Source organism: Phalaenopsis equestris, unplaced genomic scaffold (genome assembly GCF_001263595.1).
Source record: "Phalaenopsis equestris unplaced genomic scaffold, ASM126359v1 Scaffold000422, whole genome shotgun sequence".
NCBI classification, from domain to species: Eukaryota; Viridiplantae; Streptophyta; class Magnoliopsida; order Asparagales; family Orchidaceae; genus Phalaenopsis; species Phalaenopsis equestris.
Genome location: NW_018164863.1, coordinates 879,270 through 893,728, shown reverse-complemented (window position 1 = coordinate 893,728; position 14,459 = coordinate 879,270). Strand labels below are relative to the sequence as shown.

Genomic DNA, 14,459 nt, shown 5'->3' with positions numbered 1-14,459 from the left:
GCCCCATGATGGATCCTATCGGCAGGACAATCTTACGGACGTAGGAGCATCTGGTCACGACGGGACTATCGATTGACTTTGCTTCTGCAAGAATAATCATTTGAAATGTCGCCTTGGTAGACCGAATTCAAACATGTCGACCAATTGGTAGCCGTCATATTCAAATTAAAGTTGTGGTACAAATCTGGAAGTAAAACATTCAAATGTGGTATACATTAATTTTGTTAAGGATGATTTCTAAAACTGTTCCATCTCTTTTGTAATTGCATAAATATGCACCTATAAATATGAATAAAGGAACCCCACCACCTCCTTTCTCTATTTAGAATTTTCTAACACTTTTCTTCTCTCTCTCTCCTCCTCCTTCTCCCTACTCTATCTCTTGAGTGGTGTATTTCCGAAAAAAAAATCAAGATTCAACATAAAATATTTATTAATTTATTTTAGGACAGAATGAAAAATACTAAATTAGCACGCAGCTATATATATTTCCTAATTAACAGAAGACATTTCATTAAAAACACCTCCAAAAAACATGAAATTAAACTGAACTGAATACTTAAGCATTGATATTTTTTCCTAATGATTAGAGATATAATGTGACAAAATTAATTAATAATTGGCTAATGGAAGCCAATTCTGCAGAGCCATAATTTCTTAATTAAGCTTCTGAGAAGATTAATTAACTGATTAATTAAGCAATCAAGGGCATTTTGGGCCTCCTCTCTGAGTCTTCCAATTGTTGTAGCAAGGGCAGACCTCCTTATGACCATAAGTCCCAGGAGGTACACACCTGCATTTGAAGCAGCATTTCTGGCAGAAGAACAAGCAGGCCTTCTTATAAGCCGTCTTGGAGCACCTGTACTGGCATGCACCTGGGCACTCTATAAACCATATAAATTTATCAAAATGTGAAGGTATTTTCATTTTTTTTCCATTCAAATATATGAACTTTTCCTATATGCATACATACATAAATGAAAGAGGACTTTTTTAAGAGGGTCATTAGTCTCAAGTGTTTATAAAAGCGCTAATTATTTTTAAAATTAATTTTATAATTTTACAAGACATGATTTTTAACTCCAAGCAACCAAAAAGGCCATAAAAGTTCAGTTCGAGAAACATATTTGGGGCAGTTACATACATACCACCAAATTCCTAAGAATTTACAAATCTGATGCCTAAACTTTATTTTTTACATTTATACCTTCCAAATCCTTTCTACCACAACCGTCATTTTAACTTTTAAATAGTGAAATCCATCTTTCCATGCATAGAGAAACTAGAAGAATATGCATGTAAAAATTGAAGCTTATTTGCTAGATATGTAAATACATAAGAATTTAGTGGTATGTATGTAAATCCTCCGACATATTTATATATCCTATAGAGATTTAGGGCTGGTTAGATTTGGCTTCTTTTCTTGATAAATTAGCAGAAGAAAAGCTGCTTAAGTAGTTTCAAAACTTCGGAAGCGTTTTTTAAAGCAATTTTCTCAAACTATGACAGCTCTCTCTCTCTGAGCTTTTTAATGGCGCAAAGCAAGCAAAAGCCCAACCAAATGAGTCCTTAAATGTTAGAAAAAATTGAGACTTAAAAAATGTAGATTAAATCACATTCGCTCAGACTAAAAACCACAAAAAATAAAAAGGGAGTTATAGACAAACCTGCTGCACTGAAACCTGAATGTCTGTGTTTGTGCTGTATATAAAATAGCAAGATATAATCATAAGCAGGTTAGAAAACTAAAAGTTTTCAAACTAAACACAACTGAGTTGCCAAGGAATCCTACTTTCTACACATTACCTTGCGTACTGCCAAATTTAAGCTCAGTTCCCCATTAACCATCTGCTGATACAATGAGGTTAAAATTTTTTAACTCAAAGCAGCAAAAATACTGAAATCTGGGTTTAGTGAGTTCAGGAAGCACCTCGGAAGCAGTTTTAAGTTCTGAAAAGAAGGCCAAGATGACAAAGAATATGAGGAAGAAGAAATTGCTTAATCTTCCCATGCTTACAGAGCAATGGGTGTAGTTCTACCTCTAGCAACAATGTCTCAATCGAGACTGAAGGCTCTGTTATATTGATATAATTAACACTTGAGTGCAGAGCTTAAATGTGCACTGCTGAACTTATCTCTTTAAAGTTCATTTATTTGATGACAGTTTCTGCATGTTCTGCTTTTAAGTCCCTCACAATTATTTCTTACTATTTTTAGAAATTTTTGTAATAGAAAGCTGGTTTTTTAACATGAGTTGTAGACTGCTTTGAAAAAAAGTAAATTTGATTTTTGAAAAAGAGCTTGTTTTCAGCAGGTTCACAAATACTTGCCCCACTAAAAATAGTCTACATAATTATTTATCAATTTTTTTATTAATAATATATTTGTTTTAAATAAATATAAGTAATAATATTTTTTTATGATAATAATGAAAATATATGGTATAATAATTAGATTAAAATGAATTGGTAAATTTAATCAAAACTAATATAACTCATTAATTACTAAATTAAATTCTTTAGTAAACTCTAAATATTAATGAGGAAAGAGTAAAATCAGCATGTCAAACTATCTATCATGGCAACTACAACACTAACAATAATATTAATTTAAATTTGCTAGAGACATTAGAGTGAGCAATTCAATCATCATTAAATAAGAATTTTAATAAATTCTTTAAGGAAAAAATTGTCCAACAAACAGATGTGTATATTTATGAACCTAACTAAACAATCTATTCAGAAAATTAAGAAAGATTTACATACATATATACCACCAAATTCCAAGGTATTTACATATCTAAAATCAAAAACATTAATTTTTACATGCATGCCACCTTATTTATATATAAGAATGTATATTTCAATTTTTTAAAGATAAAATGGGGGCATTTTCAGGTGATATAAAAAGTTATGGTGCGATAAATGTAAAAAAAGTAATATTTAGCTGTTAGATATGCAAAACATAAGAATTGGGTGGTATCTATGTAAATGTCCCTAACTATTTATAAATACACTAATTAACTAAAAACCCTACTTCTAGGCTCTCCAAGTTGCTGCCGTAGCTGAACTCCACCGACACTCTTATACTCTCTCTCTCTCTCTCTCTCTCTCTCTCTCTCTCTCTCTCTCTCTCTCTCTCTCTCTCTCTCTCTCTCTCTCTCTCTCTCTCTCTCTCTCTCTCTCTCTCTCTCTCTCTCTCTCTCTCTCTCTCTCTCTCTCTCAATTTGTATGTGAATCATACCTCAAAGGTTAGGGCATAAAAAAGAAGAGAGAGAAGTGAATAATAAATGAAAAGGAAAATGACTTGTCCATTAGCTATTTCTAATCTGTATTTAGAGATGATACAATAAGTGATATTATATATTTTGCCCCTTCTTTAATGGGGACATTATCTGATATTCTTGGTATTTTACATACACTAGTCTATTGCTTGATTGTTCTATTATTGGGTTGGTTGGGCTAGCATGGCTCTGGCTAGGTTGTAACAATCTCTGCTCGACTTCTCTGTCAACTTGTCGTGCTTGACAACCTGGAGGAATCGAGACTGTTTGATTCTAACCAGAATCCATCTCATCATTCAACTCATAACAAACCATTTCCAACATGCCTTTATAAATTACCTTATGAGCACAACTAGGTTGTAACAATCTCTGCTCGACTTCTCTGTCAACTTGTCGTGCTTGACAACCTGGAGGAATCGAGACTGTTTGATTCTAACCAGAATCCATCTCATCATTCAACTCATAACAAACCATTTCCAACATGCCTTTATAAATTACCTTATGAGCACAACTAGGTTGTAACAATCTCTGCTCGACTTCTCTGTCAACTTGTCGTGCTTGACAACCTGGAGGAATCGAGACTGTTTGATTCTAACCAGAATCCATCTCATCATTCAACTCATAACAAACCATTTCCAACATGCCTTTATAAATTACCTTATGAGCACAACTAGGTTGTAACAATCTCTGCTCGACTTCTCTGTCAACTTGTCGTGCTTGACAACCTGGAGGAATCGAGACTGTTTGATTCTAACCAGAATCCATCTCATCATTCAACTCATAACAAACCATTTCCAACATGCCTTTATATATTACCTTATGAGCACAAGTTCACTTTATTGATTTAAGGAATATGAAAAGGCCGCTATCACCTTTTCAGTCATCTTCTTCTTCCAGTTTTAAGTGTTTCCACATGGTATCGAAGCAGTCATGTCTCACAACCTCCTCCGACTCACTCTAATATTGTCAGATCTCATGGCCTCCACTACCTCCACTGCTTCCTCCAAAGCCAATACAACATCTCAGCCCATTGCCCTGCCAGCCGACAATCCATTCCCCTCTCAGCTCAAATTCATCTTGATTAATAATCGGAGTTTCGTCTCTACTCCACTCTCCAACGACAAACACCCCACATGGAAGATGTTAGTCATGAAACTCTTCTGTGCAAATAGGTACGACAGTTTCTTAGATGGCTTTTGTTTATGACCTCCTCGACATATTTCATATGCCATCAAAACCCTACTCCCCAATTTCGATTCCACTAATGGATGCTCATCGACCAAAATCTTGTTGTGGCCCTCTACTCAATCATCTCCCCCTCTATCTTACTTTATATTCTAACCCTAGATACTTGCCACGACAACTGGGCAACAATGGAGCAACGTCTCCAATCCTTCAACCGCTGTCACATTATCCAATTAAAGAATGAACTTCACAACCTTAATATGCTCAACAAATCTATGAATCAATACTTATCTAAAGTCAAGGCAAAGGTAGACATTCTTGCCACTATATAGACCTCTTTCGATCTGGAAGATATCATTCACTACACCCTCACACCCTCAATCGGTTGCTATTGAATCAATATCTGTCTAAAGTCAAGGCGAAGGTAGACATACTTGCCGCTACATAGACCTCTTTCGATCTTCCAGATATCATTCACTACACCCTCAATCGGTTGCTATCAAACTATAATGCTTTCAAAGCAATCCACACTACTCTTCACCCAATCTCCCTTAACGATCATTACACCTTACAATGCATCAAAGAAATCAATCTAGCCAACGAAGAAATTAAAGAGTCCTCCATCTCCACAACCCTCTTTGCATCTCATGGTCGAGGTAAAGGTCGATCAAACAACTATTCGTCAAATGACCAACATAATGCATACTCATCTAGTCTGAATCAGCCCAACACAACTCCAACTGCAACAATTGTACTCCCACAGTGTGCCAAATTTGTCACAAGCATGAACATGAAGCTTTCAAGTGTTGGTTCCACCATGTCAAATCCTATCAAGCGCCAACAGCTCTTGTTACCACCAACACTGAATCCAACGCAACAAATGGTACCTCAATAGTGGTACTGTTGAAAAGGTGATGCATCTATAAAAGTAAATCTCTTTGTGCAGATGGAAAGGAGAATACATTAACCACTCTTTTCAAAACATTACCAACCACCATGATATACTGCATTAATACTCATGTCCATACACCTCCGAACAAAAATGGTGTCGTCGAGCACAAACACCACCTCCTTATCGAATTCCTCACTCTCATGGTCATCGCTCACTTAACTCATCACTTATGGGTCGTCACTCTTCTTATTGTCGCATACCTAATCATTTGTCTACCATCCAAAACCACCAACTTCAAATCTCTCTTTGAGCTACTTTGCCATCACCCCAATCCTACAATCATCTCAAAATATATGGGCGTTTTTGCTATCGTTGGCTCAGACCCTATGCTCAACATAAACTAGCTCCCGAATCCACACCAGGTTTCTTCTTGGACTATGCATCCAATCAAAAAATTTACTAATGCCTCGATCCCATAACCAACAAAATATACACATCTTGTCATGTGCTCTTTAATGAGGCCATATTTTCCTTTCATAATCCCTCCAATCAATCTGCACCAACCCTATCATATACGGTTAACTTACCTCCACTTCTTATGATCCCAACCTCCATTCTACCAAATGAACCACCTAAACCGCCACCCTCAACACCTGCCTCTCCCAACCCAAACTGAATTCCCTAATTTGAATCCCAAATAATCCCTCCATTACAAACTCTACCCCAACATCTACAACTTCAAGACCACCACCAAACCTACTCATCATATGCAAACCTGCTTTCAAACTGGATCTCTTAAAACACGTCAAATACTCAACCTAATTCATCACCTTATCGCCACTCCAACCTGCTACTCCTCTACTATCAAACACCCACAATGGCATGACGCAATGCTCAGTGAATTCCAAGCTCTACAATCACGAGGCACATAGATCCTAGTTCCACCTTCCCCTCATTACATTATTTTAGGTTCCAAATGAACCTATCACACCACCCTCAATACCTGCCTCTCCCAACCCAAACTAAATTCCCTAATTCAAATGCCAAATAATCCCTCCTTTACAAACTCTACCCCACATCTACAACTTCAACACCACCACCAAATGTACTCATCATATGTAAACCTGCTTTCAAATTGGATTTCTCAAAACACATCAAATACTCAACCTCACTGATCAACTCATCACCACTCCAACCTGCTACTCCTTTACTGTCAAACACCCTCAATGACATGAAGCAATGTCCATTGAATTCCAAGTTCTACTACAATCACAAGGCACATAGATCCTAGTTCCACATTCCCCTCAATACATTATTTTAGGTTCCAAATGAACCTATCGTACCAAACTCAAACACTGATGACACAATCTCCCACTATAAAGCCCACCTTTTAGCTAAATGCTTTAAACAACAACATGACCTTGACTGCACCGAAAGCTTCAGTTTTGTAGCCAAACAACCAACCATTTGTGTTCTCATCACAGCTGCCCTCACAAATCGTTGCCCCATTCTTCAACTTGATGTATCCAACACCTTCCTCCATGGTAACCTAAATGAAACCATCCACATGTTCCATCCACTTGGTTTTGTTGATCCCAACTATCTCAATCATGTATAGCTACTCAACAAAGCCCTGTACGGTCTAAAACAAGCTTCACATCAATGGTTTGCCACCCCTCTCCTTCTATCACCACACAGTTGACTTTCAGACCAGCTCTATCAATGCTTCTCTCTTCTGTCAACATAATGCCAATCATCATCTCTACATGCTCATATACGTAAACGATGTAATCCTTACTGGCACTGATTCCTCTCTCATTAACTTCACCGTTAACTAACTTCAAACGTAATTTCCTATGAAACTCTTCGCCCCTCTTTCACTTTCTCGATATCCAAGCAACTACCACCTCCAATGAACTTCACTTATCTCAATTCTCATATGCCACCGACAATCTCCAATTCACTGACATGCTCAACTCCAAACTAGTCCTCAATCCTTGTTCACCCAAAAGGTCTTCAAATCTATATTTCCACCAAATCTAACCACATATCACCAAATTGTAAGCTCCCTCCAACAGCTTACACTTACTCACCCGGCCATTGCATTTGTTGTAAATCTTGCCTCTCAATATATGCAACTGCCCACACACCATCAATTTTAACAACTTAAGTGAATCCTCTACTACATTAATGGAACTAGATTTGTTGGCATTTCCATTCACCAACCCACTCTTCAAATCTTAGCCCATTCATACTCTGACCGGGCAAGTAACCCCATTGATCGCAAATCTACATCCGGCTATTGTGCCTTTCTCGACTAAACACCCATCTCTTGGTTCATTAAGAAACAAAAAATTGTTGTTCGATCATCCACTGAAGTCGAATACCGCGTTATCACCTATGCAGCCATGGATCTTATATAGCTTGGTTGTCTCATGGTTGACTTCAACACCTCACAGTCTCAACCCACAATACTCCATTGTGACAATATCTCTGCTATAATATTTACGAACAATCATGTTTTCCATGCTAGAACCAAACACATAGAAGTTTGCTGCCACTTCATTCGTGATTGTATACAACAACAAAACCTCACGGTTCATCACATCACCACTCAAAACCGGCTTGCCAACAACTTTGCAAAGGCTATCTCCAATTCTCATTTTCAGCAATTGAATGACAAGCTCACACTTTCGATGAAACAATCAGCTTGATGGGGATGTAACGACCTCCGCTCTACTTCTCTACCACCCTGCCATGCTTCACAACCTAGAGGAATCATGATTGTTCGATTTTAACAAGAATATACCATTCAGCTCATAACAAACATTTTCCTATACGTCTTTATATATTACCCTTTGTAAAAAAGTTTACTTTATTGATTTGAGGAATATGAAAAAGCTGTTATTACCGTTTCAATCATCTTCTTCTCCATGTTGAAGTGTTTTCACATTGCTAAGGCTGATTTGATCGATTTGACAGAGTTGGCGCAGCTGGTTGTCAAGATTCAATTAGCTTTGGGTCGGCACCCACGAGTCTTTAATGAGGAGATTATGTTGGTAGGATGCGACTGACCTATTGAGCAAATGGTGAATCACTGTAACTCGACAAGCAGCTCATTCATTGACGAGATAGTTATTTAGGATGATTGTGAGGCTCGGTCGTATGGCTAATTCTTGGTCCCTTATGAGAAATCCTACCGGCCATTCGTGGCACGACATGTGATGCCTGGGAACTAGATTCTTTCCTTGGATTGTATAAACCGATAGATATGTCAACATTTTCTCTCGGCTTTCTTTGAATGATTTACTCAAACACCTATCTCATTTAAGCCTAGTAGGTTCTGGTTTGGGTCATGAGGTCGTCTTCGTGACTTTACTGATTTTGATTTTTTTTTTTTTTTGGTTTTGATGATTACATTTAGTCAAATAAAAACATCTCACAATCTTCTATGAGTGAGCTCTCCTTTATTGTTTTTTTTTTCCATACTTTTTGACCCCCTCTAAGGTCATCAGAGCTGACATAATTTTCATGTATATATTTAATATTTATATATGATTTGTTGAGTGATAAAATTGTTATGAAGATTGAAGCGGAATAAAACAGAAATCGACACAAACTAGAAGAAGAACACATAAATTTAACGAGGTTCGGCAAAGAATTGCCTACGTCCTCAGGATCGAGCAGCGGTTTCACTATTTCAGAAAAGTTACAATACATCCCATAGGGTTACACACATATATATAGACATATACTAACCCTCAGATAAAATTACAATCACGCCCTCGCTCCTCACAACCCCCTTTATTCCAAGAGACACTTCTTTTCACCAGGAGACACACCTCTTCACCAAGAGTCATACCTAACAACAACCAATACTTCTCTGGTGGGAGTACTGTAGAGTTAAGCTTAACTGAGGACAAATGATATGGACCTCAGGATAAGCAGAAAATTAAAAAATTAATTAAGAAAGATTTGCATACATATCACTCAATTCCTATGAATTTACGCATCTAACATCTAAACTTTAAATTTTGCATATGTGATATCATTCATAACCATATTTAAAAAATTAAAATATTGATATATTTTTTATGTGATATGAAATATTTGTATGGTAAAAATATAAAAAAAATAAAATTTAGAATATAGATAGATAAATACATAAGAATTAAGCGGTATGTATCTAAATGCTCCGACTAATTAAATTAGGGGAGAAAAGTTAAAAAACAAAACAGCACCATTTCTGTTTTGCTTCATTTATGTCTCTTTCACTCATTATATCTTTAACATGCATGTGATTCCCAGCAAAAGTTTGGCCCGCCATACTTAATGATTTAACTTGATAGACTGGCTCTTTACTGGACCGAATAATTGTTAAAACCCAGAATAAATATGCTTTCTATCAGATTGTTGAATCAGCAATGACAAAAAAAAAAAAAATGAGCTATGAACTTGAGTAACCCTACTACTGTCTGTTTGGGGGCAATTGCAGCTTATTTAAAAGTAATTGTGAAACTACTAAAAAATAATATGTTGTAAAAAAGTTATGTGACTTTTCCTTTACCTTTATTTATTTTGAAAAAATCTGACCGCGGTTAGAAAGTTGCCGCCATACTTAGCCAAGATTTGTGGAAAAACACAGATTTCAGTTGCAGCTTTTTGAAAAAATGATCAAAATACAGTTTACACAAACAGACAAAACTGCGGTTCGGTGCTGCATTGCCACCACACCGCCGCCCCAAATTGACTCTTAAGTTTCTAATTTAGTATTCATCAAAATTTTCTAGTTTGTGCAGCTCTCTAAATAAATAAAAAGTTCAAAATGATGAATAAAAAATCAACAAAATCCAATTAATGGAACAAAAGTGGCAATTTAATTGAGCTTCACAAGTTGAACATGTGCGCCTGTCTAAAAGTAATGTGCACACAGAGGATAAGCTCGCTCGTGGTAGATTTTTGTGTTTGTGCGATACCTTTTTTTTAAGGTTTTTGCATAGAACCCATACAATTCTTACCAATTTATATGTTTCACCACTCAAATTTCATATTCACACATATAACATTTAAGATTATAACATCACGTAACAAATAGTGCTATTATTTTTTTTTATAAAAGTAAAATATGTGCTTTTCGTGCATAAATTTAAACCACCAAAATCTTATGCATGTAAATATGAAAGTTTTGATGTGAAATATGTAAATACATAAGAATTGTGTGCTACTTATGTAAACTTCCCTATTTTTTTTTAATTCTTAAATTTAACATTTTTCATTTTTTTTAAATTAAGCAATGCCAAAATTATCAAACTTTATTCTATATTATAAATTAAAAAGTTAAATAAATTATTATATTTTCAATTTTATTTTTATAAATATTAAATATATTGGGGTAGAATATATCACAACAATTTGTTGTGATAAATCAGATAATAATGTAGTTATTAATGTATTACAGCTAAGGCCGTCAAAAAAGCTCGTTGTTCGCAAACAACTCGTGTTACCGTCAAAAAAGCTCGTTGTTCGCAAACAACTCATGTTCGGCTCTTTAAGTAGCTTGTGTTCGTCTTGTTCGTTAAGTAAACGAGTCGAACACGAACAAGTTCTTAAAGCTCGAATTATAAATGAGCCGAACACAAACAGCTCTTTGTTCACTCGTGTTCTGCTCGTTTTAGCTCGAATAAAAAAAATTATATAATTATTATATAATAATATATTATATATATTTATATGTAAATTTAAATCATAACACATCGTGTGGTAATGTGATTCTGTTCCTTTTTTTTCATACATTTGGTCTAAGTTCGAATCCAACGTTTTATTTCTATTTTTTTCAATTTAATTTTAACAAGTCAATTTCGAGTTGAACACGGGCTGAATATGAACACACTGTTCACGAGTTGATTTATAATACGAGCCAATTTTGAATACAAGCAGTTTCGAACGAGCCGAACACGAGCCCAGAGATTTTAAATGAAAATAAATTATTAATTTAATAGCTCTAATATGGTTTAATTTATGCTAGATAATTAGCATGATATATTTTTGTTTTCACATAACATTTTACGATATCAAGCTGTCATCAAAATAAAATTAACAGTAATTTTGATATTATTTTTAAATGTGGAGATATTAGGGAAAATTTTTAAAAGGAAAATTTGCAAAAAAAATTTTAATAAAATAATATTATTTTAAAAAAATTTTAAATGGGCCATCGTCACCCATTTATTGGGGGAATAAGGCCCTTTTATTTTTTTAAAATTTATTTAGATAATACAAAAAAGAAATAATCTTAATAATTTAAAAATAAATAAAATTTTATTAAATCTATATAAAATTTAGAAATAAATATAAATTCTTGTTAAAAAGAATTTTTTCTTCATTTTTTTTAATTTTAAATTTAATATTTAATTTATAATCCTTTAAAATATTTCTAAATTTTTTTAAAAAAATATATTTGATAAAATTATCTTGAATATTTATAAAATTTAAATTTTTAGATAAAATTACATTAATTTGTTATATTTTATAAATTTTTTTAACCCGGCCAGAAACTTATTTTAAATGTGTAAGAGAAATTTTACATGATAATAATCTCTTAATATTTATAAATAATATATTTTCTAGTGTACAATTTCATTTTTAAATATATAAGGGCACCTGCATATATACAACCCAATTCCAATGTGTTTCATATCGAAGACCTAATCTTTTACCTGAAAGAAATCTCATGAGAGAAAAAAAAAACACATGGTTGAGCTCATTAAAGTAATTTACTATATATTTGTAAGTACAGAGGCATGATCTTCTTTCATGACAAGGTGAACAGGGCTAGAATCTAAAATTCAAAACTACACGTGTTTTTATAAGAGCAAAAAATAAAAGTGGTCTGGCTACAGCGGTTGCAAGCAGTGGTTGTCGACGATTGGTGGTCTGCAAATGCAGGTGGTGACGAAACAATCGTGATCGAGCTCATTAAAGTAATTTATTATATATTTGTAAGTACATAGGCATGACATTTTTTCATGACAAGGTGAACGGGGCTAGAATCTTAAATTCAAAACTACACGTGTTTTTATAAGAGCAAAAAATAAAAGTGATGGAAAATTTAACCACAATAGTGGTCTGGCTACAGCGGTTGCAAGCAGTGGTTGTCGACGATTGGTGGTCTGCAAATGCAGGTGGTGACGATAAGGGGTGGTTAATGGTGGTTGATGGCTTTGGAGGTCGATGGTCGACGGTTGCTGGCGACTACGGAGATCGATGGTTGACGACGGCTAAGGAGGCTCGTGGTTTCTAGTTGGGTCTTCTCTACATAACATGCTCTAGAATTTCACTTCTCCTCTTCTCATATCTCCCCCTTAAAGTAAAGAGATGAAGTCTCTTTATAACTTTTTAGGAAGGGGCTTGTTGGTCTTTTGGCGCATTACTTCCATAACCATGTGACCAGACGGTTTATGTAGATTCCACTTAATCATATGCATTTTTTTAAGGATTTAAGTTTCTTAATAACCTCATAATTGAGCGTAGACCCGTTGGATTTCTCTCATTGAGATGCTTTATTCGACTATAAATATATCAAATTTAGAGTTCAATTGATCATTCAATTCACAATCCACAACCTTAAATTATGTTTCAATGACTTCATTTGGGCATTATTGAAATCAAATTGAACAAGTTTTAGACTAGTTAGTGATACACCACCAATAAATTTCTAAAAACCAATACGAATCTTGAGGCATGACATGGATCACAATTTGATATTTTGAGCAAGAAATATTCAAGCTTTGATTTAAAGTCATTCAAAGCTCGGATTTCAGCAAACTTATAATCAAAATGACATGCTTGACAAGAAAAACCCAATGGTACCAAATTGATCCAATATGAACTAAATCAAGCGTCAATCAAGACATTAAACCACTTTTGAAAGTTTTCTAGGCATATTTAAAAATTCAAATTGATATTAAATTTGGCAAGTTTATAATCAAATCGAGCATCTCGACAAGACAAATCCAACGAACATAAGATCATTCAATAATATAATTAAGACACCCAAATGCTTATCAAATATTGTTCAATCCAATGAATCTCTGGGTCATTCGATCAAAGTGGTTTAAATTCTTCCATTAATTGCAACATGGTCTCTATAAAATAGAGCCATGCCCTCTATTGAGATGGGACTTGAGCTTGAAAACTAAAGAAGTCTGAAGGAGGAGCTGACTTCTAACATCACTTATTAACCAACGATCTAGCGAATGCCTCCTGCTCCTACATCTACCAACCACCGTCGATTACCCTCACATGTCACTGTCGATCACCATCATCTGAAGCCTACTCCTTGCAACGAAGCTCTGAACAAAAAAAAACAAATAAAGCGGAGCATCATCACAAATGTCGTTGTTGGCACCAAAAAATGACTGACTCAAGATGATTCACTACTCACTCGTAGCATTCAATAGCTTAAGACACCCCTCTGAGATCTTTGGTACATGTTTAGGGCACGAAATTAAGGTTTACGATGATTCAACCCCACTCGGGAGAACACACAGTTGGATGGACTCATCCAGGACATTGAACATGTTTGATGCTCATTCTGATGTTTATGGGTCCCTCTGTATCCATCTGGAGCCCTTGGGGTCAGGGCAAGTCACAGAATCCTCCTACGCTCATTATGAGAAAATTAGGGTTAGACATGCATTACCCGCGTTGTTGTTCAGAATGTCCGTTGGCGATAGATTCTCTCATCAATGATAGAGAAAAATACTCATTTTAGAAGTTAATGGATCATAATTCACTCATGTGTGGTTTTCTGTAGCTTTAAGATCGAGAAAACCCTTTGTGAGACGTTCTACACAAATTGTTCGAACACAAGCAATTCGAACAATTTGAGTGATTCAAACAATACAAATAATTCGAATAAATTGAATTAAATTCAAACAAATGGAACCGAACATGAACATCTATTTTCATGAACATTTTCGAACACGATTCCATTTCAAATGGATATAATTTCAAATAAACCAAACATGAACAAAAGCTCGGTTCGGTCATGTTTGATTCATTTTCACCCCTAGTTGTGATGGTATGAAATGGATATAT

General features: G+C 35.0%; 1 protein-coding gene across 3 annotated transcripts; it reads right to left on the bottom strand.

The window, feature by feature from the left end:
* Positions 1–13: 13 nt before the first annotated feature.
* Positions 14–2,252, bottom strand: LOC110027313 (gibberellin-regulated protein 12-like). Of its 3 annotated transcripts, XM_020728680.1 has the most exons (5): positions 1,931–2,252; positions 1,807–1,851; positions 1,668–1,701; positions 688–884; positions 14–184 (listed from the first exon to the last, which is right to left on the bottom strand). In XM_020728680.1, the coding sequence occupies exons 1-4, from the start codon at positions 2,009–2,011 to the stop codon at positions 703–705; spliced, it is 342 nt and encodes a 113-aa protein (XP_020584339.1). In that variant the 5' UTR covers positions 2,012–2,252; the 3' UTR covers positions 14–184; positions 688–702. The 3 variants fall into 3 exon arrangements, with proteins under 3 accessions (XP_020584339.1, XP_020584338.1, XP_020584341.1); XM_020728679.1 differs by lacking the exon at positions 14–184 and having other exon boundaries at positions 206–884; XM_020728682.1 differs by lacking the exon at positions 14–184 and having other exon boundaries at positions 209–884; positions 1,807–1,848.
* Positions 2,253–14,459: the final 12,207 nt, after the last annotated feature.

Coding starts and splice junctions, on each gene's coding strand:
- LOC110027313 (XM_020728680.1), bottom strand. CDS start 2,011: ATGGGAAGATTAAGCAATTTCTTCTTCCTCATATTCTTTGTCATCTTG. Junction 1,852..1,930: donor AACTTAAAACTGCTTCCGAG/GTGCTTCCTGAA, acceptor TCATTGTATCAG/CAGATGGTTAATGGGGAACT. Junction 885..1,667: donor TTCAGGTTTCAGTGCAGCAG/GTTTGTCTATAA, acceptor TATGGTTTATAG/AGTGCCCAGGTGCATGCCAG.